Source organism: Anser brachyrhynchus (genome assembly GCF_964034855.1).
Source record: "Anser brachyrhynchus genome assembly, chromosome: 16".
NCBI lineage: Eukaryota > Metazoa > Chordata > Aves > Anseriformes > Anatidae > Anser > Anser brachyrhynchus.
Window position 1 is genome coordinate 10,394,920 of NC_137734.1, and position 27,252 is coordinate 10,422,171.

The 27,252-nt window shown below is 58.4% G+C and overlaps 2 protein-coding genes and 1 long non-coding RNA gene across 22 annotated transcripts in view; 2 read left to right on the forward strand and 1 right to left on the reverse strand.

Annotated features, from left to right (window-relative positions):
• The first annotated feature begins 4,039 nt into the window (after nt 1-4,039).
• On the forward strand, nt 4,040-8,841 carry R3HDML (R3H domain containing like). Of its 6 annotated transcripts, none has more exons than XM_080557678.1 (6): nt 4,040-4,972; nt 5,545-5,819; nt 6,741-6,859; nt 7,010-7,142; nt 8,058-8,173; nt 8,254-8,841. In XM_080557678.1, the coding sequence occupies exons 2-6, from the start codon at nt 5,559-5,561 to the stop codon at nt 8,384-8,386; spliced, it is 762 nt and encodes a 253-aa protein (XP_080413804.1). In that variant the 5' UTR covers nt 4,040-4,972; nt 5,545-5,558; the 3' UTR covers nt 8,387-8,841. The 6 variants fall into 6 exon arrangements, with proteins under 6 accessions (XP_080413804.1, XP_080413801.1, XP_080413799.1 ...); XM_080557675.1 differs by having other exon boundaries at nt 4,041-4,972; nt 5,516-5,819; XM_080557673.1 differs by having other exon boundaries at nt 4,043-4,972; nt 5,095-5,819.
• Nucleotides 7,795-27,252, reverse strand: part of LOC308178690 — a 44,607-nt gene continuing 25,149 nt past the window's right edge. For 2 of the 12 annotated variants that reach the window (XR_013939897.1, XR_013939898.1), the window contains 4 exons: nt 19,350-19,557; nt 12,248-14,547; nt 9,486-9,624; nt 7,795-8,419 (listed from right to left, as the gene is read on the reverse strand). This is a non-coding gene — a long non-coding RNA (uncharacterized lncRNA). The other 10 variants (XR_013939900.1, XR_013939901.1, XR_013939902.1 and 7 more) reach the window with 10 other exon arrangements.
• Nucleotides 10,234-27,252, forward strand: part of HNF4A (hepatocyte nuclear factor 4 alpha) — a 35,786-nt gene continuing 18,767 nt past the window's right edge. For 2 of the 4 annotated variants that reach the window (XM_080557655.1, XM_080557656.1), the window contains exon 1: nt 26,304-26,605. In XM_080557655.1, coding sequence (XP_080413781.1) covers nt 26,485-26,605 — 121 coding nt within the window. In that variant the 5' untranslated portion in view covers nt 26,304-26,484. Of the gene's footprint in view, nt 10,408-26,302; nt 26,606-27,252 lie in introns of those variants that run through there. The other 2 variants (XM_080557657.1, XM_080557654.1) reach the window with 2 other exon arrangements.

The following is a 27,252-nucleotide window of genomic DNA, read 5'->3' on the forward strand; positions in this document are numbered from 1 at the left end:
CCAGCACGGATGCGTTGGCACGAGGCACAGGCAGAGCTTTGTTCCGCAGCCCCAGCGACACCCGGAGCTGCCGATGAGCTGCAGGAATCCGCCCGTTCGCCTCCCTTTGTACTTCAAAGGCCGGAGGCTGGGAAGCGCGGGCTGAGCGCAGCTGCCAGCGCCCAGGGCATCAGGAGATAAGGCATTTGTCCTCAGCCGAGCTGCTCAGTTCTGGGCTTTTCAGGGCCTCACGTGTCAGGGTGTCCCCTGGCTGGGGGAAAAAAGAGCCCAGGGAGAGCATCTCTGTGCCAGGAGAGGCACGGAGCGCATCGCTCCCATTTTGGATGCGCTCAGTTAAATTTCACATCCCTACAGCTCCTTTCTTTGCGTCAGTATCAGTCAGCGGGGCAGGTGAGGACTAAGAAAATAAGGCAGAAAGGAGCACCCTGAGGCCTCATTTTCTGCTTTTCCAGCCATTGTCCTGCTTTGAGCAAAATGGTCCTTGCGAACATCTGAGCCTCCGCAGCTGAACCTGAGAAATCTCTCGTCCAGGCAGGCAGAAATCCGATGGCTTGGGTCCAGCCATCTGGACGTGGGAAAGCTCGGGAGCCCCATGAGAAAAGGGAGATTTCTTGGCAAAGGCTCAGGCAATCTTTACGGGAGAGCAGAGGGCTGGAAACACAAGGTGTCCGTCAGGCTGCGCCCGCTCCGCGGGCACAAGCCAGGAGTCCTTAAGGTGTGCAGGTACAGCAAGAGATTTTAAACCTGAGCAAAAAATAGCCGAGTTTCTTTTTCAGCTTTGATGCCAGAAGCAGGCAGATGTCGCAGCAATCCCACCCTGTGCTGCCCTGGGAGTGTGGGACCAGTTCCCGCATGGTGCAGGGCACCAGCACACCCCAAAGATGTGATGCTGCTGGTGGAGAAATGTGCGTGGGGAGCGATGTGCCCAGTGCCACTCAGGAGACCGAAAGCATCGGGGTCAGCCCCCCGCTATGCCTCTGCACCTCTGCGGGGAGCAGTGAGGTGCTGGACCCTGCAGTTTCCCAGCTTCATGAAGGGTTTTAACCCAGCAATCCTGCCTGCCCGAAGCCCCCATCCTGCAGCCATGAGCTCAGCCCCCGTGCCCCTGGGCACGCAGCAGCTGCTGTGCTGTGTCCCTCCATGCTCTGCTCCAAGCCTGCCTCTCCTGGCAGGTCTTTTGAGCCCTTTTCTTCTCCTGGACAAGCTGCAGATGCTGGAGGGCGCTGCTGGTGCTGCGGGGGGTGTGAGCAGGGACAGAGGGTGCCAGGGCCAGCCGGGCAGGGAGGTGACCAGGAAGGGTAGCAACGGGAACAAGACCTCCCTGTGCAGCCATGAGAAACCCGCCTGTGAACTGACGCCAGGTGCTCAGTTTCTATCTTAATTTTGGTCTTGGAAAAAAAAAAAAAAAAAAAAAAGCGAGCAAGCTGAATACACAGGGGCTCCAGTCAAGCTGCGGCATACACCCGTCCAAGCAAGAAAATTACACGGGGAGGCTGCCAGGGTGTCCTGACTTCACTTTGCCGGGTCTGGGCTTTTGGGGCTGTGATCCCACAGCCCCTGGCCAGCCGGGATCCAGGCCTCCAGCCGAGCTGCAGCACATCCCCGGCGCTGCTGTGCAGGTAGCGCTGGCTGTGCCAGACGCCGAGGAAAGAAGTGACCTCGGATGCTGTCGGCTGTGGGGTGGGTTTTGTCCCCGTGCTTTGGCACCCAGCGATGCGCAGCCCTGGTGGGCGCTGCCGCTCCTGCTCACCCCGTGCTCACATCCCCAGCACGGGGGCAGCAGCCACAGGGACAGAGGGGATGCTGCAGGCTCTGAGTGTGCACAGCAGCAGCATGGGGTGGCCACCAGCAGAAATTGGCCATGGTCTGGAGCATCATCGGCTAGTGGCAGGGGTGGGGAGCTCCCACCGGGACCCCTTTGCACCAGCAGTACGGGACAGAGGCTGAACACAGGCTAAAAAATGGATGGATGGGTTTCCTGCCACTGAGCCCGGCAGCTGAACATGCAGACACCAAGCACCAAGCGTGGTGAAGAGCTGCAGATATACACCTCCCCGTCACGTTTGCAGGGCTGCTGGCAAACAGTAACAGCAAATTACCTTTGAGTTGGGCTTCGAGTAGCTTCCGTGCCGTTTGTTAAGTGGATTTCTAAACTTAGCCCAGTTACTGTAAAAAATACCTTTGCAAGAACCTACTGTCCGCAGCTTCAACTTCAGAGCCCTTCATTTCTAGAGACGGCGGAAAAATTTCTCGCCTTTGAAAGGCCCCGATTGTAGCCCAGTGCTGGCAGGAGCTCCCCGCGTCCTCGTCACAGCCGTGGTGGGGAGCTGCGGGCGCGCCGGGAGAGGTGGTCTGGGTGACCCTGCTATTTCCCAGAGAGATCACCTGGGATCCTGGCAGCCCGGCAGCCTTGCCCCTTGGTGGGCAGCATTTGGCCACCGCTGCCTGAATGCCCCCAGACACGTGGGTTTCACTTTGCTCCCCGAAGGCAGGGCTCAGCCACCCTCCTCACCCTCACCCAGAGCGGTGGGACGTCCCCCCTGGGCTTTCAGTGTGAAATCCTGGCTTTAGCTCAGCCTGGAGGAGCTGAGGCACATGGACGGGGTGGTAGCAGGGTGCCAGACATCCCTGCCACATGAAACCAGCAGTGCGGACGCTTTGGAGGAGTCATTTTAAAAATGTGAGTCCTGAAGAAAGGGCCTCGGTGACACCTTCGCTGCGTGTTTACCTCCAAAGTTCACAAACAAACACATGGGAGGTCAGTCTGGGCTTTGTAACGTCGTAAAATACGGAGAGCGAGTTCTTCTGACCTGGCAGTCAGGAGAACTTCCTCCTGTGATCCTTGAGGAGCAACCAAGCTCTCGGCTGAGCAGCGTTTGACCGCTGCAGGGCTCTGGCAATGTCAGAAGCCCCCCAGATCCCTTTCCATCCCTGCCGGGGTGGCACCAGGGTTGCCTGGCTCTGTTGCACCCTCTGAGGGTCCGGCTGCCTCCACCACACCACCCTCCTCTGCGCCGGGGTCCGGGGAGCTCTGCAGGTCCCATCCCCCAGCACCGCCCTTGTGGGGACGTGTCACCCCTGCCACCTCCATGCCTGGGCGGTGGAGGATGCCCAAAGCCCCAGACCAGGAACCACGGACGTGCCAAAGAAACCCCACAATGTGTGTCAGTCCGAAAAGCATCCGTGCACATCTCTGCTGAGACAGGGCTGCGAACCCGGTGCTTTCTCTCCTTTCTTTCCCCGATGCTCACTAAAATGAGCTCGCCGGCGCTGCTGCCTCCAGCCGAGTGTGTGTGCTTCTTGGCGCCCCGCGAGCTGCTCTCTGCAGATGCCGTGTGCTTTGGCAGCCAGGCCAGTCTGGGCTGCAGGATATTACCCCTGGCAGGGACACAAACCCCTCCAGTTCCTGGAATTCGGATTGTCTCGCAGAGTGCTGATCAGGCAGCGCTTTCCCTCTGCACCCAAGGCAAGCCCCCTGCCCGTCCCCGCGGGGGGCTGCTTGCGGCTCGGCTCCTGCGTGGCAGCAGGACCATGGCAGGTTCACCTCTCCAACAGAGCAAGGCACGACAAATTGGGGAAATAAAAGCTATTTCCTCAAATGCACAGCTCTGCAGTTCATGGCACTGGGTGAGCATTTGCTACACAGGGCTCTGTCTTTTGTGAAACAATAAATCACTGAACACCCACCCTCCCCCCCGCAAACCAGCCCCAGTGCCCTGGGAAGGATGGATGTGCAGATCAGCTCCACGGGGCGCAGACAGGAACATCCCTTCAGCACACACCTCCCACCGCCCCCGGGGCCCGCAGCACCTCAAATTACTTTACAGGAGAGCAGATTCCAGGAAAACTCAAGCACTGGCAAAAATATACCTGGGGCATGTTTCAGCAGAGCCCCAGAGCAGGGGGAGGCTGCGCTGGCACCGCACACTGGCTCCATCCCTGCACGCTGTTCCCACCCCATGCACACGCCTGCTGCTCCCCACATCCCCGTTTCCCTTGTGTTGCAGCGTGGGTTTGCTGGGGGTGCTCAGCCAGCGCCAGGCTTCTCCGCTTGTTGTCTCTGCCACAAAACTTTGGGCTCTGTGCACAGGACGGGCAGTGTGCATCCATTTAGGGAGGCTCGGAGCACCCCCATGGCAGGGGCTTGGTGCTGTGTGGACGAGCACCACAGCCGCCAGACTGTGGCCTCAGCAGCATCCTTCCCTCATCCTTTTCTCCCCGCCTGAGCACCTGCTCCCCCTTTATGCTCTGGTCCCAGCTCTGTGCCGGGGCAGTGGCTGCAGCAAGCCGCAGGGTGGCTGCCACGCAGGGCGAGGAGCGGGGACAGGCATTGAAGCAGCCCCCCCAGCCCGCACGACTTGCGTTTTGGTGCCCTGCGACCACTCAGCCACCCCCTGGGAACCCCGACCGCTCGGGATGCTGCACGAAAACACACCTGCTGCTGCTGGATGACCCGTGCAGGACTGCTGCTGGCCCGGGGACACGTGCGCCCCAGTGACTGTGTCCCCCAAGGAAGGGACATCTCTGCCACCAGCTCACAGCACCCTGGGGTCCCCCCGCTTCCCCCCCATTGCCTTGCTGGGACAAAGCCCCCTGCGCCCAGCCTGCTTTCCTGGTCACAGCCCCCCAGCCAGACACAAGCAGGGGCACGCATCCCTGGGGCTCTCTCCCTGTGGGTATCTCACAAGAAAACAACAAACAAACACCCAGCAGCCGAAGAGCAGCTTCCCTGCCTGCTGGCAGCGGCTGCGTGTGCAAGAGGCGTGCACGGGGAGCCGGCTATAAACCGCCGGGCAGAGCTCTTCCCAAACCTCAGCACGTTCCCCGGGGGGAAGAGCTAAGATGCAGCTTCTGCGTCACGCTGCCGCGGGCTGCCCGCCTCGGCTGGGTTAAATCCCTCGCACACGTGCCCCGAGCAGGTTGCTCGCAGCGGTCAGCCCCGTGCTCGGCTGCTCGTGGCTCGGTCCTCAAGGTACGTGGGGGGGTGCAGGAGGTGCAGCGGCTGAGGGACGAGGAGGTTCCAGCCTTGTCCTTTTTTTTTTTTTTTAATTCTGGTTTTGCGGTGGTTTATTTTTTTTCCCCTCCCTCCCCAAGATAAGGACTCGTTAGGATCCCTCACCGATCCTTTTAAACGTTGCCGGGTGTTTCTTTACCTGTGTGAGATTTCTGTTTGGTCGCGGGATTTTCTCTACGTGCCAAGCGCCTGTGAAGTGACGGGGCGAGTAGCTCTGCATGCTCCTAATTAGCCCTGTCTGGCAGGTAGGTGGGATAACTGAAAAAACTGGGGCAGAGTCTGTACTGCTTTTTTCTTAAAAGAAACACCAAGAAAAGCAAGACGTCTCCCTGCTGCTCCTGGTGAAGTTACTGGGACGAGCGCGCAGGAACAGCGGGCGATCGGCGGGGTAACCCAAAACTGATTTCGGAAAGGACAAAAGAAAACCCATTTCCACCTTGTCTGGGGAGAGGGGGCTCGCACGGCAGCGCGCAGCGGTGCGGGCGGTGTTTTCTCTTGCAGCCTGACTCGGGCTCTGCTCCGCGTTCCAGCTGGCAGGGCTGTGATGCCGCGGCTGCGCTTGCACCTCTGCTTCACCGGCATGCTCTGCTGGCTGGCGCACGAGTCCGGCTCCTTCGCGCTGCCCAACGCCACCGAGCTCCTGTCCCCTCCCAGCAGCGCGGGGCCGGGGCCGGCTCCTGGCACCGGGGTGCCCCGCAGCCGCCGCCGCCGGTACCTGGCGCCCCGCGACATGAGCGCCATCCTGGACTACCACAACCAGGTGCGGGCGCAGGTGTCCCCCCCGGCCGCCAACATGGAGTACATGGTGAGTGCGCATCGCTCGTGCCACGGGGCAGGGGGCTGCTGGGGATCTGTGGCTCAGGGCTCGTCCCGGGGATGTTTCGCACCCCTGGTGCAGGACGGACCCCCACACACCCAGAGCTTTCCCCCAGGAGAGGCAGAGCGGGTGCAGGATGCGACCCAGCGCATCCCATGCCAGAGCAGATGTGGGTCCCTGATTTCCCTGCCCCTGGGGCCATTCCCCCTGCTGCAGGCTGGGTTCCCCCACAGTCCCCACACTGCAGGGAGGCTGCCCAACCCCGCTCGTGTCTGCAGGTGCCCCACAGGGATGCTGCGGGAGGGAATAAAGCTGCTGGCCCCACTTCAGTGCCCTCAGCCACCTGGTCAGGGCTGGACCAGCTCCTCACAGCATGGAGCACCCCGATGTGCCCACCCTTCCTCTAGCACTGACCAGGGAGGGCCTTTCTGGTACCTTCTGGAGCAGGAAGCTCCCACACCTGTGGAGGGGGATGCGCCTCGGGTGTCTCCATCCCACCTGGGAGCAGGTGGTGCTGTGCGCTGCTCCCGAGCTGGTTCCTAAAGGCTCTCGGATGGGAGAGCAGAGCTGGGGTGGAGGTGGGAGCAGCCGGGAGGTCCCTGGATGCCGCTGGGGGAGCAGCAGGCTCAGCACACAGCAGGTCAGGTGTGCCCGGGGCATCCTGTGCTGCTTCGTGCTTGGCCTAAATCCCTGCCTTCCAAAATCCCTCTCCTGGGCATGGCTGAGGCTCGTCCCCAGAGCGGTGTGTCCCTCTTCCCGCAGCTCTTTCCCAGACCAATGTGCAGGCCAAGTTTTAGGAGCAGCTGGGGGTTTCAGATCCCCCTCTGCGAACACAAGGAGCAGGTTTCCCCACCTGCCTGCCCCCAGCAGCCCACATCCCCACCTGCCCTTTCTTTTCCCCCTCTCCAGGTGTGGGACGAGCGGCTGGCCAGGGCGGCGGAGGCGTGGGCTGTGCAGTGCGTGTGGGACCACGGCCCCCCCCAGCTGATGAAGTACGTGGGGCAGAACCTCTCCATCCACTCGGGCAGGTAAGGGCCCCGCAGGGAGCCCCCGGGAGCTGGCTCCCAACGCTCGGAGCTCTGGTGGGGGCCGGATCTTCCGAGCCACTGCTTCTGGCCTGGGGAGCAATGGTTCCTGCAGCGGGGCGTCCCGTCCACACCGCAGGCTCCCCTTTGCAGGTACCGCTCCGTGGTGGACATGGTGCGGTCGTGGCACCGCGAGCAGCAGCACTACTCCTTCCCGCACCCCCGCGAGTGCAACCCCCGCTGCCCCTCCAAGTGCAGCGGCTCCGTCTGCAGCCACTACACCCAGGTGAGAGCCCCCCCGAGCCCCCAGCTCGCACAGAATGGGGGGGGGTCTGGATTTCTGCTGGGGGCGATGGAGCCCCTGCAGGCGCTCACAGCGGTCCCTGCACGCGCATTTCTGCATCCTCCTCCTCTGGGATGAGATCCCGGCTTCTGTCTGGTTCGAATCACAAAGCTTGCTCCAGGAGCTTTTTTCCCTGCTTTGCCCTCACTTTCTCCTTATTACCCCCCCTAACACCTCAAAGGCTGTGAAGAGCAGAAAAAAACCAACCAGCCCCTTCCCGCACCAGCCGATCGTGAATCATCTCCGTGGCAGAGCAGCTCCGTGGCGCTGCCCGGCCCCGTGAATGCAGCCCCTTCATCCCGCGGCACCTCCGGCCGTGGCTTTGCCAGCACGAGGTGGAAAACCTCCAAACCTCCCTCTGCCTCCCCGCCTCGGGGCTGAGCCCCTCCGATGTTTGCGCGGCTGTCTGGGAGCGCGGCGCTGCCTCCGTCCTGGTGTGGTTCCCCGGGGGTGTCTCGGGGGCTGTCTGGGCTGCAAACGGGCAAAACACATTTTTTAAGGGAGAAATTCAGCCCTCGGCGGCTTTAGGAGGAGCCTTCTGGTTGTGGTCCCCATGGGAGGAGTTTCACCTCCCTGCAGCCTCCGCCGGCAGTGCTTCAGGGTGAGCTTTGGTGGTTTATTTGGGTAAATCAGACACGACCCAGACCCCGCTGCTCGTTTAACTCAGCTCACCAAGGCAGCGCATCCTGGCACCAGGTGGGCACAGAAAAGGGACATTCAGAAGCCACCCTCGGGTGGCCGAGCGGTGCCAGGGTGGGCACGGCATCTCCCCCAGGGAATTCGGGCCGTCAGGGCTCGGTCCCTGCCCGGCAGCTGGAGCTGATGGGGGCTGACCACCCGCTTTCTGTCCTGGCACAGATGGTGTGGGCGTCCTCCAACAGGCTGGGCTGCGCCATCCACGCCTGCAGCAACGTGCGGGTTTGGGGCAGCACGTGGCGCCGCGCCGTCCTCCTCGTCTGCAACTACGCCATCAAGTAAGTGCGCGCGGGGAGCCGGCCGCGCCAAGCTGCGCTGGGTGCCACGCAGGGGTGATGCTGCTCTCCTCTCTTCCCAGGGGCAACTGGATCGGGGAGGCGCCCTACAAGGTGGGGAGGCCATGCTCAGCCTGCCCGCCCACCTACGGCGGGGTCTGCTCCAACAACATGTGCTTCACGGGACTCAAATCCAACCAAGTGAGCTGGTTTTAGGGCTGCGGCAGCGCTCCACGGCTCCACCACCCTCTGGGGACGGGGGAAAAGAGGATTATTTATGACACCACACTGCTTTTGGCCCTCCGACCCTCCTCCCTGTGCTGTGTTAGGCATTAGGCAGGCTATCAAACCGATTTCAGCCCCAGTGCTCCCACCCTTTTTGGACACCCCCTGGGGGCACTGCCTTCTCCGGCTGTTTCATGCCTGGGGGGCGCTGGGGACAGCTGGTGGTGGCCTGGGGCACTTGGGGGAGTGGGATTGGATGTCATGGCCCTGCTGCGCAGGGCTGGGGGCTCTCCCTGCCACCCCGGCACTGGGAAGGGTCCATGCAGTGACCGGCCAGACCGTCCCTTTGGGGTGAGCGACTGGAGCCCTGTGTGCATCGCTCTGTGGGGCCCCCCAGCCACGGCCCCCGGCTCTGAGCACCCCAATAAAGCGGTCTGGAGACCCGAGTGCTCGTGTCTGTCCTTACTCACAGCCTTCTGCCCCCTCCTAACATGGAGTTGTGCGAGTTTGCTCTGTGTTTTGGGGTTACCCCAAACCGCAAAAGGGTGCAGGAGCTCTCGGCTTGGCCACGGCTGTGGGAGATGCCCGGGCACTTTGCTCCATCGTGTGGGAGAAGCCAGCACTGCTGGGACACCGGGCACAGCGGGGACACAGCTGCCAAAAATCCCCGAGGTTTTGGCTCAGGACCGTGCCCTGCCTGCGATGCTGGGGCTGGTGAGAGCTGGGGCAGGCAGGGCCCCCCCAGGTGCCCCCAGCTCTCCCCATCTGCCAGCAGCTCGGATTTCTTCCAAACCTGCCTTTCCCCCACTGCTGCAAAGGGCTTTAGCCCAGCCTGGGGGTGACAGGGGGCTCAGTCCCAGCCTGGGCTACTGGGAGGAGCGGGGGGGGGGGCAAGGACCAGTCCCCCAGAACCTGGCAGAGATGGGTTGGTGTTGCCTCAGGTGTGGGCACACCGGCAAGACGCCCCTTCCTTCCCTGCCGCGTGCCTCTCAGGAGGAAAGTGGAGAGACCAAGCAGCGCCCCCCAAATGGAAACCCCCCCAAACCTCCCTGCAGGGCCCTGCCCAAGTGTGGGGACCGCATCCACACACCTTGTGCCTGCGAGGTCCCAGACGTCCTCCTGGGTGGAGCACGGATGTCCACGGGTCACTCCAGGCCATCGCAGGTCCCCACGAACCCCAGGAAGGCAGCCAGCTCTCCCCGCTGCTCAGTGAGCGCAGACAAAGCATCCTGCAAGGAGACTGCCAGAAACAGGGGGTGCGGGATTCGGGGAGCAGAGGGAGATGGGGAGTGAGCTGCAAACGCCGCGCACCAGCCCCGTGCTCTGGGCACCACCCTGCATCCCGCCGCTGCCTCCCCATCCCCAACAACCCCTCCGGTTTGGCACCGAGGGGACGAACCCCGAACCACAGCCGGGGGGTTTCACCCCTTGGCCGGGCTCTGCTCTGCCCCAGCCCCGCTCTGCTGTCCCCCGGCCGATGCCACGTGGCTGCACCTTTGCTCGCCTTTGTTCCCCCACCGCGGCCGGGCGATGCCGGGAGCCCTGCGGTGCCCGCGGCGCTGCGGTGCCGACCTCCCCGCAGCCGGGGGGAGCCCCGGCCTCCGCCGCCCCGGCCTTGACACCGGCTGGCAGCGGGAGCCCCAAAAGAGTCCAGTAAAAGCCGTGTTTGAGTTTCTAGCTTGGCAGCAGTTACTATAGCTACAGCAACAGCACCTTGCAGATTGGTTTCCATAAGAGCTTGGTTACTATTTAACATCTCCACCCACATTAGCCCTGATTAAGCGAATCAATAAGATAACAGGAGAGGCAGGTTTCCTCGCCCTGCCTCTCCACGCTCCCTCCTGCCTTCACCTAGTTCCTTAGAAAGACATTTCCATTTATTTTTTTTTTTATTTTTTATTTTTTTAGTCCTACACTTCCTCCGCGTTTCGCCCCAAGTCCCCATAGCGGTAGCCGGCGAGACATGGTCAATGTAAGCACCCAGCTAAGCGCTAAGATGGAGGCTCCGTACGGTGAGTACCGCGGCCCCGCCGCCCGCGGGGAGCGGGGCTGGGACAGGGCAGCGGCACCCGGCCCTGCCGCGCTGCCCCCGCGGGCTCCGCCACGTGCGAAGGCCGGAAAGGGTCCCCGATTTTATCCGTGCATACTAGAGGTATAGATAAAGCGTTCTTGTTCGCTCCGCTCGGCTGGAAGAAGAAGGAAGGTGCTGGAGGGAGCAGAGCGGGGCCGACCCGTTCGCCGAGGGGCCGCCGCGCCCTGCATAGGGAGCGGGTTCCCAGCTGCAAGTCGAAGCAGCCTTGAAGCCCCCCGACGTGCCGCCTCGGGACACAAAGCCAGCCCGAACGCCAAGGCTGCGTGTGGTTTGCGGCGTGCCCCGGCTGCCCGAGCGGCCCTGCCAGCCGAGGGAAGGGGCCAGGCCGGGGCGATGCTGAGCGGGGCTCCCAGCGGGGAGTTCAGCGCCCAGGCCCCGTGGTGCGGGGCACCAGGCACCACGTCCTGCCCCGGTACCGGCCCAGGGCAGCCCCAGGCTGCTGCTCTCGTTCGCTGGGCCGGGTGCCAACGGCCAACAAAGGCACGTGGGCGCTGGGGGACAGGTCCCCCCTGCCCAGGCTGTCGTCATCCTGCTGTTACCCTCTGGGTTCAGACGAGCTGCAGCTTCCCCCGGAGGCAAGGGGCCAGGGCTGGTGTGGTCCTGTGGGATCTGGGGCCTCCAGAGCCCTGGGTATGGCCAGGGCGCAGAGCGGGGATGCAGCAGACGAGGTCTCACAGTCACAAGGCTCTCTGTCACACCCCCTGGCTCTCCATCACACCACCCTGCCTCTCCTCGCTCTGTTTTTGGTGTCCTGCTCCTCTTCTCCTTTGCCACACTCGCCCCGAAGTCGCAGCCCCACCAGCCCACGCCCCAGCCGCCGTGTGAGCTGCAGCCAGCCCCGGGAGGTTTGCTGGGCTCCCAGGCCACCTGCCCATGCTTTGTTCACGGCCACATTTTGGCAACGACTCCAGGCCCGCAGACCCCTGAGGGTGCTCAGCCACACACCTTGCGTCTCCAAAGGGACAGCAGGGGACGTCCCTGCCACCACCAGCCCTAAGCCAGCCCCGTGCTGGGAGTCCTTGCCGTGGGGGCCCGTGTTTCCTTGCCCCATGTACTTCAGGACTCTCCAGCCTGCTTTGCTCTTTGGCTCCAAATGCTCCCGCGCACAGGTCCGCGGTGACACATTGCACATCAGCACGGCCCCTCGCAATGGAAACGTGTAGGGACTGTCTAGGATGTGCAACAGCATCCCCGGGCTGGGCATGGAGCAGAGAGCTACAGGGGAGCAGGAGAAATGTGACAGTTAGAAAACTCTCAGGTTTCGTCTGTTTTCATTATTTGTAGGTCCTAGGTGTGTAGGAGCTGGGGGCTCTCGCATTAAGGCAAGCTCAAAATAACGCTCAGCTTTTGGTCTGGTCGGTGCAGCTTGTGACTGTGTCCCCAGCTGGTGCTGCTTTGACCGTGTGCGGGGAGACGCGTGATGAGGGCTCTGAGTAAACCAAGCCTTGATGCCTGTGGGCGATCCGGAGGCTCTGCCCCTCGGCACGGTCACTGCCACTGGCCAGCACAGTGGCCAGGGTGCTGATGCTCACTTGGGCAGAAGGGGAGGCACAAGTGACGTGGATGTCAGATCCATGGCGTGTGACAGCACAGGGGGAGCCAGGGCGGTGCAAGGTGGCTGGGTCCGGGTGTCCCAAACCCAGGGTGCCTGTGCCCTCCTCTGCCCTGGGGCACAAAGCCGTCCATGTTTCTGCAGCGAGCATCAGCCCTTGCAGGACAGACGATATTCAAGGAGCTGGACGAGCTGTTTATTCACTTACAATTAAGTTGTGACGTCCGCTTGCATCTGGCTCTAAGCGAGCAGCCGTTTGCCAGCCCTGGCACATCGGTGACCTTAGGGGAAGGCAGGCGAATAGCTCCGCCGGTAATTCTCCCCGGGGACTGGCTGAGGGTCAGCAGGCAGGCCGACTTGGGAAGAATTGCTCCACATCCCACCTGCGCCGCTCTCCCCATCTGGCTTGGTGCACAAACAAAGGCAGCGCAGACACCCGTGGCTCGCAAGTCTGTCCTGGGGCCAGGCTGCTGAGCCTGGGGCCTCGCGAGGGGGAAGAGAAAAAAAATAATAATAATAAAAGAGAAAGAAGGGCCTCCCGGGCTGAAATGAGAGAAAAGTCAGACTGTTGGCAGAAGGAGGGGAGTCCTCCTAAACAAAATGGGTGAAAAAGTTATCCAAACAGAGGCGGAGGAATGGCCGGAGGAGACGGAGACCCCGCAGCCTCTCGCCTCCCCAGGAGCCTGCAGTGCGTTTGGCTGGGCTGGCACTGCCGCAGGATGGGCGCAGGGACTGGGACACGCTGCGGGGCGGGTGGCAGCGGGGCGGCCAAACCCACCCCAGAGCCACCGGGGAGATTGTTCCCTCGTGAGGAAACGCGGGCGCTGCCTGGGGCCGTGGCAGTGCTGAGCCCCAGCTGTGCCGTGAGCTTACTTGCAGGGTTTTCTGTGATTGACAGGCTGGCTTCTGGTATTTTCACCCCTCCGTCCATCTCAGGATTTTCAGCATCCATTTGAAGTCAGGGATAAAGAGCAGGAGCCCAGAGTGGGGCATCCCCAGCGCGTTTACATTAATCCTCCCCATCCGCCCCAGCCCCAGAGCACCTCCTGGGTTCCCACAAAAACACAGGACCTGTGCTCTGTGTAAAGGAGCTGGAGGATGCCCCGCAGGAGCCGCGGTGAAGGTGTCTGGTCCCCAGTACCCTGCACGGACACTCAGCGAGAAGGGAGAGAGGTCACGGGGCTGGGGGGGACGTTCAGCCTCCGCTCCAGCACCTGCTCAGGGCTGTAGGATGGAAACTGCCCCCCCAGCAGAGCCTGCCACTCCGGGCACGCTGGTGCTAAGACATGGCAAATGTTTGTGAGAGGACGTGGGATGGAGAGGGGGATGCCCAGGAAGGGGCCCAGGGCCTCCTGCCTTCCGGGAGCGAGAAGAGGAGCCTGTCTCTGCTTTTCCCCTCCCAGTGAGACCAGTGCAATCAGGGCAAATGTCCCTGACCCCAGCACAGCCAGCACTGCTCCTTCCTACTTCAGGAGAGGCTCTCAGTGCCAGGGATGCCTTGGCTGGGTGCTTTCAGCAGGCAGCAGCGCATAATCGGGGTGAGCTCAGTAAAGCAGCTTTGGAAATTAGCTGAAAAATGTGAGAGGTCAGAGCTGCTACGGCATTTTGGTCAGATGTGGTGAATAGTTTCAGCTGAAGAACATGAAAGTAGGCAGAATTTCTAAATATTTGCACTTTTCATTGTAAAATTGATTTAATTTTTATAGGCTTCCATTCTATATGACCCCTACTGAGCTTTTTTCCCCTGGAATACTCACGTCAGCTACTATTTAACACTTCTGTCTCTTCCTTGTCCATTGCACAAGGGCTGTCAAGGACAGGCAGTGTTGGGACACCACCACAGCCACGTGCTTTCCGTGGTCCCCTTCCCGTCCCCACTCCCACCGTCCCCACCAGCTGCTCACAGGGGCCGTAACGCCAGGGCCCGTGGGGCAGCACCTACAGGGGCAAGAAACAGCTGAGTAGGATCTGCCTACACCCAGGAATAAGCACCGGTATTTAGACGGGAAACAAAAGGGCCAAACATTTAGCTGCCTGGGACGGATCCTGAGTGCTGGAGTTGGTGGAGTTTCTTTGTGGCTGGGCTCAGCAGAGCCGGGGATGCTCTGATCACACCGAGATGTGCGACTTCCACTGCTCCGGGGCAGCCCCTGGCTGCTATCGGAAACACATCGGTGTTTTTATAAAGGGGAGCGAGAACAGCAGTGCTGCTGTCACCGGGCAGTGAGACCCAGCTCTGGCAGGGGAGCCTCAGACTCACTTTGAGCCCCCCGAGGCAGGTGGAGGCCCGCTCTCCAGAGGGATGGGTCGCCCAGAACTGAGAAGTGAGCGCAAAGGGGTGTTGAGGGATAGTGATCCTGCAGCCAGAAAAGCCCGTTTCCTGTAAATATTTCCTGTAAACACAGCAATACTTGCAGCAGGAGCAGGGCCAGCGGCGGCAGACAGGGTAGTTCACGGGGCAGAGCAGGGCGAGCGTCTGGAAGTGTCGGAGTTAGAGCGTGGCAAACACTGCAAAAAAAACATCCCTGACTGTTTGTGTTCAGGCTCCTTCTCTGTTTGCTTTCCTCAAATATTCGAGCAAACAAATTTCCTGGCAGAAATGTTTGTGGAAACAGCAAATGTTGCAGAATTTTCATGGAAGGCGTATTTCGAGGCAGTGGCTGTATCGCGAACCCGGACCTGACAGCTCTGCTCACTGGCGCTGGGCACAGGCACCAAATTTCCACCGGCGTCCCTGAGCTAAGCCAGGTCCCAGAAGCAATTACTCCCCAAAATAACTCATGTCCAAGCTTCGGCCTGAGCATCAACAGAAATCACTTAGCAAATCCCTTCAGGAAATGCAAGCCTCAAAAAAATAACGTGCTCGAGACAACGTGCCAAAGCTCCACGCGAAGCAGCTTCACGCAGAGCTGCAGCTAAGGAAAGGCACCAGCAGCCGAGGAGCAGACCCCGGCTCAAAAAGCCGCGTGTCTGCGTGGCCGGACCGGATCGCTATCCCAAAATGCTGCAGCCACTAGAGGGACTCTGGCTGCATCCCGTGGGACCAGGAGCCCCAGCGCCGAGGGGCGGATGGGGACCATCAGCGTGGGCTCAGCCCTCCAAGGCCCCCACGCGGAGGTGTCCCCGGGGGCTCGGCGGGCGCTGGCATCTCCCGAGGGAAAGAGGAGTGGAAGTGGGGACGGTGACAAATGGGCCACCATGTGGGCTGCCTCCTCCATGACAATGCGCTGGGGGCTCCGACACCTTCTCCAGACATCCAAGCTGCTTTTGCACGCTGGTTTTCATCGCAGCCCTACGAGGGCTCCCCCCTCACCTTGCTCATCCCACCCCAGGCTGCCAGGACACAAGCCCCCGGCAGCACCTTCCTTGCTGCTTTGCCCACGTACCCCAAAACTCAGCCAGGCTCAGCTCCTGCCACTGAGCCTGGGCACCCGAGCCCACCAGCGAGGGACCAGCGGGTGTCTTGCACCTGCCTCCGCGTGGGAAAGCTGTCCTGGCCGTCCTGGCCATGGGTGTGTGCAAGATTTTATAGGTGATAGCCCCTGGGAAAGGGGGAAAAGCAGGGAGAGCTGTACACTCAGCTTCCTGGCGTGGCTCTGCGCTCTGCTTAAGAGCGCCAATGTCAACAGATAGACCTGGAGGAAGGAGCGAAACCAAATACACGGGCACTTCTCAGAACAAGAGCTGTAAAACCTGCGCAAACCTGAACAAGTGGCACGACACTCTTTTTATATGGTAAGAATCAATAGTCGAGCCCACTCAACATGTTTGCCGACACATAAATGACAGCCACCATGCTGCATTTATGGCCCAGCGCCTTCAGCGGAGCCGGCAGAGCTCAGCTCCCACCGCCGCGCTCGGTCACCTCTCACCCTCTCCGCTCTGACGAAATGCTCCAAATTTTGCAGCACGGTCCCTGCAGCCTTGACTCCACGTGAGAAGCTTCTGCTCCTCCTTCCACCACACCAGCCCGCTTCACATTTCCAGAGGATGCACAAGTCCCGCGCCCTGCCCTGCCCTCTCTGTAGGGGAACCAGGGCCCACCCCACTGCCCTGGTGAGACGTGGCAGCCCCAGCACATTGGTGGTCACCCCAAGGAAATTCAGCCACAGGCTGCGAGGCTGGACAGGGTCGGGTTAATGGATAGGGCAACAGCAGGGGACAGCAGAAGGCATAAAAAAACCAAGTGCCCCACGGAAAATCTCCCCTGCCCGGTGCTGTGGGTCCCCAAAGGGACCGGCACTGGCAGGGCAAAGGCAGCACCAGGAAGTCAGGGTGGGGTAGGGAGGCAGGAGGGGAGGGGGGCAAGCAGCAGGGCTTTAGATCCACAACCCTGTCTGCTCCCCCTGCCTTGGAGGGCTGAGGTCAAGGAGTAAATGGTGGTGGCTTGGTCCCCACGGGGACATCCTGGTGGAGGCAGAGGCGGGTGCTGCCCGCAGCTCCATCCCTGGGTGTGTGCCTGGTGACTGCCACCGTCTGGGAGAAATCTCTGTGTACTGGGTGTGTTTCCCTGCTACAGGAGTTAACACACCGGTGTGGAAACAGACGGGTGAAGGGAGGTGTCACGGGGTTACGCGCAGTTCAGAGCCGGCCCTGCCCTCCAGGCAGCACGACGCTGCTCCCAGCCCCGCACAGACGCGCTGGGCATCTGTGCCCATCACCAGCCAGCATGGGGCATGGGTACGGACCTGCTGGGCTGGGGTCCCCTCCCCGGCTTCCTCGGAGGGACTCAGGCTGTCCCCCCAGGCCCCGCATCTCACATCCATCGCACTTCTTGAAACCTCAAAGCCAAACTGAAACTTGCCTTCCCCTCCGAACAGCATCTTCTGTTTGAACTGAAACGTCATTCCCCACCCGTGGCTCACCAGGAGCCTTCTGGAAGCCCCTGGCAGCTGTGCTATCAAAATTAATTCTGATGAAGCCCAGGGTGGGAGCAGAGGCTTGCAGAGGTGGGGCAGGGACAGTGTAGTCACGATTTTCCCCATTAGAATTGTGCCTTTGAGAGGGCAGCGAGGGGTCTGGCATCTCTGGGAGAGCAGAAACGAGCTCTCCTCCTCTGCACAGCAAGAGGAGGGGCAGGCTCGGCAGGAGGAAAGCTCTCTGAGGAGGAAGGAAAGTGCAGGAAAGTTTGTGTTTCAGATGGGCTTGGCCATGCCGACAGCTCCTCGAGGTGTGGGGGCTGACCAAGGCCATGCTTGCTCCTGGCCCTGATCAGGGTGGCTGCCACACAGCACACGGATGCATTGCAAAGTCACCTCGTTCTCCGTTTCAGCATTGAATTCTCATTGCTCCGAGCATGTGAAAACTCAGTGAAGTGCTACTCTAATCCCTCACCTAATTTTACTCCTCCAGGCTAAGCAGGGCCACACAGCGCCAGCACACTCCTCGCAGTGGGGAATAATCTCAGCGCTCAGCAGCTTCCGTGCTCCCTGCTGGACCTGGGCCATCGAGTCAACACGAGTGTTGCAGCAGCAATATCTCCAGAAAAAAAAAGTAGAAAATTCAGTGCTGCAATGGCAGAGAGGGTTCTCTTCTGGTACTTGGAAAATCCCTGTTCTTCCCGGTGGGCTCAACTCGGCTTGGCCACGGTGTAAGGCACGCCCAGGGACCATGCTAGCCAAAAGCTCAGGCTGCCGGGGACATGGAGACTCCTCAACTGCCCTTCAAGAGGAGCTGGGTTAACCAATACGCACGGTCTGTTAAGAAACCTCAGCCCTGAGAGCCTTCCAGGTCCCAGTTTCTTTAGGAGAGGAGGGCTCTGACACAGGGCAGCAGAGCTCCCACGGCGCTGACACCAGGGCCATTTGAATCATCGGAGCTGCTGCCCGGGGCTTTGCAAGACAAAAAGCTAAAGGCTGCCCAAAGGTGGGGAGCACCACGCACACGGCTCCCTGCCTGCTAACCTGCTGTGCCTTCGCACCTCCCTTCTCCTCCTCTTGTAATGGCAGCTGCCTGACATCGATTGCCCATGCACAGCTGGGAGGTGAAACAAAGGTTGTTTCTCAAGGATATCGTGTTATGGGTATTTATATAGAAACACTTTAAAGCGAAAGCTCCCAGCCTCTCCCCACAGAGCCTGACCTGCTCCTGTTGTTAAACGTGCCCAGGCACATTTTGCGGTGCAGCCTCCAAAGCTGCACGTGCAATCGGGCCCCCTGCCCTGCAGAAACGCAGCAGCAGGCCAGAGACCAGGGCGAGGGCACCTCAGAAAGGTGGCTCAGAAAGCACCGAGCATCGCTCTGGGCACCAACAGCAGGGCACAGACCCAGAGCCACCTTATAATTCCCCTCCAGGCAGTGGCCAGAACCCTTTAAAACCTGCAGCTCTGCAGCACAAACTCCTGCTCCCCATCAAATCTCATTGTGACCAGCATTAAGGGATTAGCCGAGCCCTGCTGCCACACGGCAGCCAGCTCCCCCAGCGCCCGCTCGGGCATGGCTCTCACCCCGCATCCCACTGGGGGCTCGCCGGGTGCGCGGCCCCGTGCGAGGGCAAGACTCCCCTAGCTCTGCCTGCAGAGCCGGGCACCCCTGGAAGATGCATGGCAGCAGATACCACCTGCTCCAGGAAACACCAGGTACCCCTACGTGTTCCCAAAGGTTCTCTTAGCGGGAAGAGAGCTGGCTCTGTGCGCTGCTCCCTTGCCCCAGCACCCACAGGGACCGTGGTGCAGAGGAGCAGGGCGAGGGGAGAGGCAGCGAGGAGGTTTCCTGGAGTCGGGGTGCTCATGGGGAAATCCTGGGGGTCCCTCTTGCATGAGCAATTTCCTGCAAGCAGGTCTTGTGCTTGCAGAGGCTGCTCCAGCATAATTCATGCCCCCTGCGTGTCCCCAGCCACCACGCCACGGGACGGGCTCCCCACACCAGTGCTGTGCTGGGAGCTGCTTGGGGAGCCACGAGCTGGGAGCTGCTCCCAGCAAATACCTGCACTCTTTATCAGCTGATGATTGATTTAGAAAAGTTCATGGCTTTGGCATTCCATGATACGTTTACTAGAAATGGTTCATTTCCTCAAATGATGTAGTTTATGGTCATAATATATTTTAATTTCTTTATGGCAGAAGAGGCCAATGGCACTGGGTCCTGCAGGATTGTAAAGGGACAAATAATAATGTTATTCTCTCTTGGAGACATAGGTCAAATACTCAAAGGGGAATTAGCAGTTTGCCATGCTGTTTGTTAGCTGTGAGCCAGGCGGTTGGTGGTGTCCTGGCCGTGCGGTTTTGGGACTGGTGAGATAAGTAATTCCCTCCCTTTGCTGCCACCCCACGCAACAAAACTTGCACGTAGAAAGTTCAGATATGTCCATACCTTGCTATCTCCTGCAGTTTTTTATTTCTGTGGCAGTAAACAGGACAGGAGCATTACGTAGATGAGTGTCGTGGCGTCCATGGGCTGCAGGTGCTGCCAGCAAGCTCCCAGTGATTGTTTTGTGTCCATTTTCTCCTCTGGCACTTGTTTCCTTAGGAGACTGAGGACATCAGGGCCAGTCCAGGCTATTCGGTCACTCTGCACACTCCTGTGGAGAAAAAGCATTTTGCACTAACTTGTTTCTGACTCCAGAAACTAGAATCTCTCAAATCTTACCCATCCTCCAAGCACACAGGTTTAGACCATCCCTCCACCCCCTCCTGATGCCTGCAGCTCTTCAAACCCTGACTAGTTTTGCAGTTGTTTGCCTTAATTTCATCAGCCCCCCGCCCCGGAGCTAGTGAGGGCCGATCCCAAGCGTCCCAGCAGTGACTGGAGGTCACTTCCAGCAGGCATGGCGTGCTGATGAAATCCACCTTTGCAAAAAGATAAATTAAAAAAAAAAAAAAAAGCAAAACTTGCTTTGTAACCTTTGTTGATTTTGGCTGTTCTCCTCCTCAGCCTATTTCTCCACCGGCTGGATCAATTCTGGGGCTGTTCCATGTGTAGAAGGAACATCGGGTATAAAGTCAATGAAACCTAAAAGCGCTGCAAACAGCTGGCAGGGGTGCACGGACAGCCCGGGTTGTCTGCCAGGCCATAGGCTGTGTAGGGATCTTTTACCCTGGTAAACTATAGGATTACTTCAATTCGAAAGGGATCGCATTCACCTGTTGAACAAGTTCTCTAAAGGTCCAGGCGTGTGCTGCCAAGCTCCCTGTCACGCTAAATGTGTGAGCTGGCAAGGCACGGAGCGATAGGTGCTCCTTGCTCCCTGCTGAACACAGCTCTGCAGAAAATCTGACAGCAAACTTTCCTTCCAGTGCCACTGCTTCCCCACGGCTTCTGTTCCCCTACAGATTGGGGCTGAAATGGTTGGGATTCGGGCTGAGCAGCTGCCAACGCAGACCGTGAATCTGGACCGTCACGTGGCAAGGTGGCTCTGGAGCTTTTCTTGATTTCCTCCTGAGCAGGCAGGAGAGTATTTTGCTGGAAAGCTTCCGGGTTTCCGTTCGGTTGTGTTTGGGATCTGACGCAATGGTCACAGATTATAGGGATTTGGGTGGGGCAGCAGGAATCGGAGGTGGATGCTGTAACTTGGGCCAAGCTGCAGGCCGCGGTGTGATGGGATAAGATGAAATTAATAGTTCCTCTTCCTCGCTTGGGCTCGTTGCTTGATTTTGTGCAAAAACACACCGGACAGATTTTCAGAGCCAGAAGCACACGCTTGTGGCTACCGACACGCAGACACCGTTCTCGAGGGCTGCCATGTAGCCAGAGCGATTGCAAATACAAACAAGATAGGCAAATGCACCGACATTTCTGAGGGCAGCTGCCATGTTGAAAACAGCTCCAACTTTCTTTGTTTCTACTGTCCTTGCAAAACAACAGCTCCTAAGAGTACCAATAATTACTTCCTCAAGTGCTCAGAGCCTTTGTTAGTCAGCATAATAAACCCCTTTCTGATCCCGGGATGAAAGGCACGCACGGTGTTATCGCTAAAGCAGTATATGCCGAAATGCTCTGTCTGTCCCTGTGTTTGCAGTTCTTTTTTTGCCGCTTTCACATAGCAGCTATTTATTTTAGCTCCATTGGTTGCCTCCAGCTCCAACATCCATCCCAGCTTCGGCTGAAATGCACATGTTGCTTTTGGAGACGATTTCAAGCAGAGTCGTCTGCATCCTTTGAAGCACACGTCCAAAAATCGCCTTGGTTCGCTGCACAGTGATTTTATGTCCTGGGGGCCTGGACTGTTCGGGTTCGTTTGGCTACCTTTCACAAATTTTGCACCAGTGAGAAATAACCCGAGTTTGCAGCGAAGCTGTCTGCATCCTCCGTAGCTGTGCCGGGGAGCCCTAAGCACTGCTGCATGTCCCAGGGCTCACCAGTGGCAACGTGCCCGGCGTCTGCTCGGGAGCTGCTCTGCCTTAGCTATTGCATGCACTGTCCCGTGCAGCGTCCCAGCTGACACAGCAGCACTGCCCCAAGGCCTCCGAACAACATCTGTCCCAACAACAGCTACAGGAACTTCAGCACTGGGGAGAATTTGTCATTGAACAAAACGCCCGCATCTTGCCCAGGGCACAAATCTCACTCTGACATGTCGCTGTGGTCACCTGCTGGGGCCGGATCTGATCCGCTTCCCGGGTGAGCCATGCCCCACCAAGGGCTCTTCTGTGTGTTGTGCCAGGGCAGGGATGTGCTGCATGGTGCTGGCAAGGGGCAGACAGACCCTAAACAGCTTCTGGTTAATGATCTGTTTTCCTGGAGACTCCTCTCTGCTGCCGTGGACGTTTTGGGGACTGACACCTGTCCGTGTGTCAGCCAGATGATTGCCTGGAGCTTAAACGAAGATCCTCTGCTTCAACTCGGGGCTTGTTTCAGCTGCGCTGACCTGCAGTCCCCCGCAGCCCCTGCAAATTCCTTGGAGCTGCTTATTAACACGCCGGCAGCTCTGCCCCGTAAGTCATGACTCTCTGCAGTAGAAGGCAAAGGGGCTTGACAGTGTGGCCTAAATATCCCTGTTTACAGAAAGTCTGACAAAACACTAGCCCTTGGCTTTATCTTTCCCCTTTGGAAATAGCCACAGAGCAAATATACTTAAGGCACGAAGGCAGGGGGATTTATATTGACTTTGGAAAAAGCTGTTCTTTAAAAACAGGAAAAAAACCTCATCCTCGAGCTGCGCAGACTGGGTGCTTCACCCAAAAGTCTTGCGTTGAGGCTTAAAGCCTGCCTGCTAATCTGTAGCATTTCTGTGTGAACAAGTCATGCAGTAAACTGCTCTCTGTTAATTTTTTAATGCAGAATAAACAGGTCAAGAAATGATTAGCATGAGAATAAATTGAGCTTAATCAGGAGAATCAGAAAAGATGAGAGGGAAGAGGCAAATTGGAGTTATCAGTTAACCATATGGAGTGGCTTTGCCTCCAAGAGCTAATGTGCCCTCGTGTTTTCCATCCCTTCTGAAGCTGCCTTTTTTTTCCCCCTTCCCTAATTTAAATGATGAGCTAAAATTGCTAGTATAAGCACAATGGAAGCCCTTGTTTCACCTTCTCATTTTCTATGGCTGCCCAAATGAATTGCAGGTGATAAGGCTCCTACCTGGTTATTACAGATGGTCCTTCCCATTCCGCGTTCAGAAAGGAAGATACTGAAGATAAGGTTCAAACGCGCAAAATCCACTTTCTGCAAGTATGAGCGCTCTGTTCTGGTGCAAAAGTTTCGGTGAGATCCTGGCAGATCCAGGGACTGAGTGGAGGCATCCGTGGGCAAGGGGAAACGCAGCCCTCAGGACTGCTTGGAGTGGAGTTTGGTCAGTGGTCGGAGATCTATATTCTCAGATAGGCAGGACTTTGTCCACAAACTGGAATTTGAAATTTCAAAGGGGAAAAAAAAAAAAGCAGAAGGGACCTTTGCATGTGTGGAGATGACTATGCTGGCGACGTTCCCCTGGGACTTTTGGTCTTCGTCTTGCACCTCAGCTTTGTGCTTCCCCACCAGCTTGACTTGGCGATACTGCGGTGGGTTTTGCCGGTGCGGTCCCCAAGCAGCGGCCCTGGGGCTGGCTGTGAAGCCCTGACCTTGTTCAGGGCTTTCCTGGACTGGAGAGATTTCAGACCCGGAGCCCAGCTCTACTTCACTTGCTTGCCAAGGAAAAGCCACTCCAGTTGTGGAGTGACACGGTAGGAGCGATCTGAAGCGGTGGCTGCCAAGTGGCAGCAGAAGCATCGCCAGCATTCTGCGAGGTTTGTCCCGCTGGCTCCGGGCACTGGCACTTCTGCCAGGGATTTCCTGAGAGTGCAGAGCTGGAACAGGGAAACCCAAAGGTTTGCTCTGAGCAGGAGGCTGGATCGGAGATTTCTGAGGTCCCTTTCAGCTTGAATTGCCTCTTGATCCTACAACACTCTGTGCAAGAAGGGCAGGAGGAGCCCTGTGAGAGGAGCCTGCTCACCCACTTGACGTAAAGAGCTAGCAAGCGTGGAAGCTGATGGTATCCTTCCCATAAATGCTCTATTACAGAGTCTATTCCCCATCCTCATTTACTGAAGGACATAGATCTTATTTTCAGGGAATCCCCTTTTGCTTTAGATTAATTTGCCAAAGACATACAGATAAGGCAGAATTAGTGTCATGAGGTGCTAGAGGGGAAAAAGGCTGAAGGATTTATTGCTCAACTGATAAAAATTAAATAATTACTTAGTGCAGAAGGCTTCATGGCCTGAAGCTGTAAAATTTTCCTTTGCAGACATCTTCTGGCATGGGTGGAGGGGACAGAAAAGGGAGAAGGAGATGGCCTGAAAGCTGAAATATGCCTGAGCACCTGGCTTGGAACAGCCTTTGCTTTACCAGGGCTCTGCTTGGGATGCAGCATGGGGTCCCTCCGTGCCTGTAGTGCATTGATAAAGCCCCTCTAAAATGTCCTTTCCTTCCTACGGGACATGCCAGCCCTGGGTGCTCTTCCAGCCGTGCTTGTGGCCCTGGAGCACACCCTGCCTTCCCCTGGGTTTACATCCTGGCAGCCCAGCGAGGACAAACAGGCTGTCCCCAGTTGATTGCCAGCTTAGAGTTGTCTCTACCTCAAATAGAAAAACCCCAAACATCTTCCGTAGGGCAGAAGTGTTCAAATCAGCCTCCAAACCAGCTTCAAGTCAGCACATCTCCACCCTAAAACAGCTGCAGGCCATCGTGGTCCTATTAACTACTATAGGCCACGACTACATTTGCCAGCTGTCCCAAAAAACCACCATGCAGGGATGTCAGACAGAGACAAGGACTCCCCAGGCAGCCTGTCCCCAGGGGGACATCAGCCTCCTGCAGCAGACGCATTTCCAGCTGGGGGCTCGGCCCCGTGCCGTGAGCCCATCCCCGGGGCAAAGGAAGTGCGTGGTGTCCTTGGTGGTCTGGTCCTTCACCTCTGTGCTAAGACGAGCTTTGTGAGGGTGCACCAGGCAGAGGACACCGGTAACGAGAAAACAACAGTCAACACAAGCCTGCGGACGGAAAGCTCCACGTCCCATTGACAGCTCCCTGCCTCGTGAGCCACCTAATGCTCTCCAAACTTCCCCGCTCCTTATCTGCCTCTCTCACACACACGCTGCCTCCCCGTCTTCTATTCCCGGCCCTCTTAATCCTTCCTGCCCTAGAAGCAAACGGCCTTTGCAGCCCTATTTTGTCAGCAGGCTATTTAAGCAAAAGGCTTGTTTTGCTGAACAGAGCAGAACAGACCATGCTTTTATGATATTTTACTAGACACCGCGGCAAATCCTGCACATATTTGACCTAGTGTCTGTAGCATTTATCTAATCAAAGGGATCACTGTGGCCCGAGCAGGACTGGGACGGAGGGCCCTGAAATGAGGCCACAGCAGGGCTACACTCCACCTTACCATCTACACCCTGGTGCACATCATTAAATTCATTTTTAGCCCAGGACTGTTCCTGCCGAATGAAAGTACAGCCAGCCACGTGAGTGCAGAGAGGGTCCAGCCTGTCTCTTGAGAGCACAGAGCAGAGGACTGTTTCCCCTGCAGAAAAGGATCACTTGTCGCCAGTCCCAAATAGGAAATCAGGGGCTTTCCCCTGTTCCCCGCTTTGCTCCTGCAGATCTGTCGCCCAAAGGTAAAAGTGCTATTTGGAAGTGCTACATACATCCTAATATAGCCACCGTGGTGAGGATGGCTCATGGAGCCGGGGCTGTATTGGTGCACCCAGGAGGCACAAACACAAACATGTTTCAATCCCAAATTGGCAGCGTGGACCCAGCCGATTGTGAAATCAGGGATGTTTCCAGTGCAGAGCAAACTGATACTGAATCATCAGTTGCTTGTTTTCCTGAGCAATCCAGCTGACGCCATTCAGTGATCAATTAAATACCTGCTTGTTGATCTTGCATTTTTAGGTGCTGCAAATTACACTGGAACTTGTCAGTCCCGGAGAGGGCTGACATGCCCTGGGTGAGCCGGGGCTCGGCGAGCACGAGCTCTGCCGCTTGTGTGCCCCCGGGGTCTGCCCCGAGGTGTCGGCCATGCCAGCAGGCTGGAGGCCTGTAAGGCAGCGGAGGTTGAATCCACAGAAGGAAACTCCACACCGCAGAGCAAAGCCCCGCTGAGCTGTAAAACGCCCAATGAAACTTTTAAGACGTGTCAGTCAAAGCGGGGCCGGGGTGTGTCTGACACCGGGTGGCTCCAACGCCGGGATGAAGGGGACAGGAGCGGGCCCGGCCGTGCCCTGGGTGCCCGCGCCAGCCCCGGCCTGGCTCGGCCCCTCGCTCGCCGCTCCGCTTGCGTGCCTGGCGCTCGGCAAACCCTCACCCCGAAGGTTGTTTGGTCACGGCTGCAGAGTGGGACCTGTTTATAGGGCACTCAGCCCCTGTAAAACTGGGTTTATAGGGAAGTAAAATGAGCCCTACGTTGTTACTTTGCATAGCAACGTGTAAATTGCAATGCAGGCGCTGACCTTCTCGGAGAGGAAAGGGAGAAAAAAGGAAGAGCTGTGGGAGGGAGGGAGCGAGAAGGGGAAATCGGGGGGCGAAGGCAACGAACGGTGGAGAGGGGAAGGCGATGACAGAAGTGAAGAGCAGCCTTGTTCTCTAGGCAGGGTTTTTTCCAAGTTTTCCACCCCAGGTACAATTAAGACCAACAGCAGCAGCTCGGCATCAAGGTCAATAGCCCCAGGAAGGTGTTTCCTGGGTGGCGAGCGCCTTCTCTCGCGGTCCTGCGTGTGCCTGGGGCTGAAACGAGCACAGCGCCTCAAGATTCAATAATAAACAGTCAACAAGAATCACTGCTGCTCCACCAAAAAAAAAAAAAAAAAAGCCTAGCAGCGTTCAGCAGTGGGTGAGATGATTAAAGATTAACCCCCTGCCTCCTGCCTCCACCCCTCTGGGGAGTATAGGCCTTGAGGCTCAGCAAATCCTTTCAGAGAAATATTTGAAATAAAAGACAACAGATAGGGGACGCAGCGAAGGCAGAGAGAGGCATAAGGGCCAATAGCCTCGGACAAGGGAATCAGTACAATCTGGCCCGTGTTTGCCGATGATAATGCGCCTTTCCAAAGCCCTGATAGACATGGAGATGGCAGATTATAGCGCGGCACTGGACCCGGCGTATACCACTCTGGAGTTCGAGAACATGCAGGTGCTGGCTATGGGCAACGGTAAGTCCCCGCGCCGCCTCCTCTCCTGAGGGAGGACGAGTCCCCGAGGTGGTCGCCGAATCGCTCCTGGGGAGGGCTGGGGCACCGCGGGGCGCTCTGCTGCGTGGCTCGTGGGGGCTTCTTGCTTTACCCGGAGAGAAATAGAGGTGGTGGAGCGGTGCCGGGCATGGGAGGGATGGTGCCCAGATACCTCGGGGAAGGGCGCGCAACAAGAGCGCGGTGGGATTAGTGGTCCACAACGGACATCCAGCCACGGCCCAGGGCCTGAGCTGAGGACAGGTGGGTCTCACTGCCCACAGGCTCCGAAAGAAAGAAAAAACCCCAAAGCTGCAAACTGAAATGCTGCCTACCGCTCACCAGAAACTCCACAGAGCCCGTGACTCAAGCGGAAAGCCAGTCCCATCCCAGGAGTGGCTGTAGCTAGGTTTTCCCCAGCCCAGAAAGCTTCTTAGTGCCTGGTGAGGGTGGAAATCACTTTAAAAAAGTGATTCGAGTGCTGCCCCAGGAGCTGCCCTGAGGCCACTGCCCTTCTCTGTGCAGTGCTGGGTGGGAGCGTGGTCCCTGGAGCACTGCGGGGCCGGGGGGCTTGGCCTGGCTGGGAGGGGAGCAAGCAGAGCTGGCAGCGGGTGATGAGAGCTCCCATCCCT